Below are 2619 nucleotides of genomic sequence, written 5' to 3'. Positions count from 1 at the left end.
CCCCCCTTTTTTTTTTTTTTTTTCCTGGTAGCAATCAGCCACATTGAAATCTAGCAGGTGCTCTCTTGCCTGCTGGCCTAAGCCCTGTGTTGGAGGAGGCTGGGCTGCATCCCTGCAGCCTTCCTCACCATCAGCCATCACACCCGCCCAACATTTAGAAATAGCATCTTTGATGGCTCTTGATGCAATTAGTATTTAATATTCATATAGATGTGCATGTGCATCTGTGGAACTAGAGGGAGAACCCAGAGACAATGTTACAGTGGAAAAACATCGAACGCATTCTGCTAAGCCAGTACTTTGGGTAGGAAATAGCAGATTTGCCACAACACTCTTGCCCTAGAGGTGCATAATGTTAAAATAAAAGATTAAATAACATGCATCATGCAAATATCAAGTGCTTGAGGAGTTTGAAGCAGACTCCCTCCTAGTCCTTCTCTCTCATGACAGTATGAACAGCATATTAAAATAATATAGCCAAAACAATATATTCATATAATAAATACTTATAATAGTATATGAACAATATTTTCATGTTTTCTTTTGTCTTCTCCCACAGAAAACGACTCTGTTCTTCTTTTTTTTTCAGTGTTACTACTTTGACTTCAGCCCTTGGGATAATTGTACTGGTCTCCAGTGAGAGTCGTGTCAGCTTTTTAAGTTCTGTTACTTTTTGAGAGTTTTGTAACAGGCAGTTAAATTGGGTTTCTAATGGGGGCTACATCTGGTAAGGCTAGAAATGAAACTGCCCGTTTCATTTCTCTGCTACTACAATCACTCATTGAAAGCCAAACTGATCAACAACTGAAAACTCAAGAGCTGGGGAATAAAGCAGAAACACTCACTGGAATAGTGGATAGCACCCTCTGACACTTTCTTGTCTCCAGAACTGCTTTCAGGACTGCCAGATCGTAGATCTGCAAAATAAATATTGCCTTTCAGGTTAACATGTAATTGCCAGAACTTCCCAAACCACTCCCCCTGAAAAATTACTTTCTTAGAACAACTTCTGTGCCTCCAGTTCTAGAGCCATTTGGTACTCCACAGCTATAGTTCTTCTCAGTAATACATGGATAACTTGGTGAGAGAGGTGGAAAAGCCTATCTAGTGTGACCTAGAAGAAACACCTACTTCGCATGGGTTCAGTCTTCCCCAGGATCACCTGCTTGTCCACTTACAGGTTTTGAGCTACAAACATTTTCACTTGCAGGAGGTTAAGGTGCAATAGAAGACATCATTTGACAAGCAAATAAACAAGAGAGTAAAAATTAGACCGGCCTCCAAAAGATGAAAATCCAAAAGTTTTCACTACTAGGTAAAAAGAAGTGCTAAGAGTAGATGAAGAAGTCTAAAGAGGTGCAATATTAGTAGCTAGCAATTTTCTTGAGTATTATAAAGGGATGTGTGTGTTCTCTCTTCTACATCTGGGGACAGCAATGAGTGTTGGGAGCCTCAAGGCATTTTTTAAGGCAGGGTTTAAAGGAATGCATTTCTATCTTCAGGTAAAATTTGAATTTGGGTTGAGTATCAACAGCCCAAGGTATTTATTACCTTGTTGCATATAGTCTGTGGAAAAATAATCACTGAACTTCAAGAGAGAAAAAAAAGAAAAAGGAAACATTGGTGCTTCCCTAGTTCCATTATACAGCAGACAGGGCTGTATTCCATATTGGATGGATGCTTGAGTAGTGTGCTCACTGCCACTGGAGGAGCTGCCCAGCCAGAATGGAGAGCAGGATGCCTGGCATCAAAGTGGTGATGCAGAGCTGAGCATTTCCATTGCTCATTTGAATATCAGAAATGGCTTTCACACAAAGGCCCCATGGAAGGTGGTGTGTTAAGCAGGGGCCCAAGTAGCTCTGTATGTAAGCAGTAGAACATGGCAGCAGCTTCCAAGGCTCTATTGCAGGCTCTGATCCATTGCTCAGGAACCCATTAATCCCCCATACACCTGTAGGGATGCACAGAAGAGGGCTCAACTTGAGCAGTAGAAACTACAAAATTAGCTGGGTCATTAAACCAAGTTTCCCAGGGCTGACTTGAGGGCTAGAATAGAATTTTGTTCTGCTAAGTGTCCGAATGAGAGATCCATCTATTTTACAGATAGGTTTTTATTTTTTTTTTACTTTTTTGTACAGGCAGTACATGTAATTCTAGTTTGGGGAATTAGCATAACAAGCAAGGTTTGTTTGTCCCAACCCTGAAGGGGTTTCTTGCTGCACTGATTTTAAAAACTCAAGCCCCACTACTGAGAAATATTTTGTTGACTGTTTTTTCTCCACTATTTTGCTTTTGCTCATATTCTCATTTTACAAAACACTGGTCTATTCAGATGAGTAAGAATATGTTGTCTCCTGATGCAAGAGGAGTAAAGCAGGCAACAGCAAGGGGCCAGTGTCTCCATGGGTTGCTGGATATGCCAGTATACTGGATTTTCCAGGTGAATAGGAGCCACATGTTGCTACTTAAAAATTTATGTGGAACGACTGGTACTGCAAAGGGAAAGATCTGAGAGATCTGTATTTTCATTTTTATTCTGCTGTTGTTCAGCTGAGCGAATTTTGGGCAGACAGTTAGTTTCTCTTTTTCTTCCCCCCCTTCCCCTTTCTCCCTCTTTCC

The 2619-nt window shown here is 41.0% G+C and overlaps 1 protein-coding gene across 1 annotated transcript in view; it reads right to left on the bottom strand.

Moving 5' to 3' along the window:
• The window catches only part of EMCN (endomucin), a 52516-nt gene that overhangs the window by 14560 nt on the left and 35337 nt on the right, over window positions 1-2619 (bottom strand). The window contains exon 7 of the mRNA XM_010003166.1: window positions 846-917. Coding sequence (XP_010001468.1) covers window positions 846-917 — 72 coding nt within the window. The remainder of the gene's footprint in view (window positions 1-845; window positions 918-2619) is intronic.

This window comes from Chaetura pelagica, unplaced genomic scaffold, assembly GCF_000747805.2.
Source record: "Chaetura pelagica isolate M959 unplaced genomic scaffold, ChaPel_1.0 scaffold188, whole genome shotgun sequence".
Classification (NCBI taxonomy): domain Eukaryota; kingdom Metazoa; phylum Chordata; class Aves; order Apodiformes; family Apodidae; genus Chaetura; species Chaetura pelagica.
This window is presented reverse-complemented; position numbering and strand designations above follow the sequence as displayed.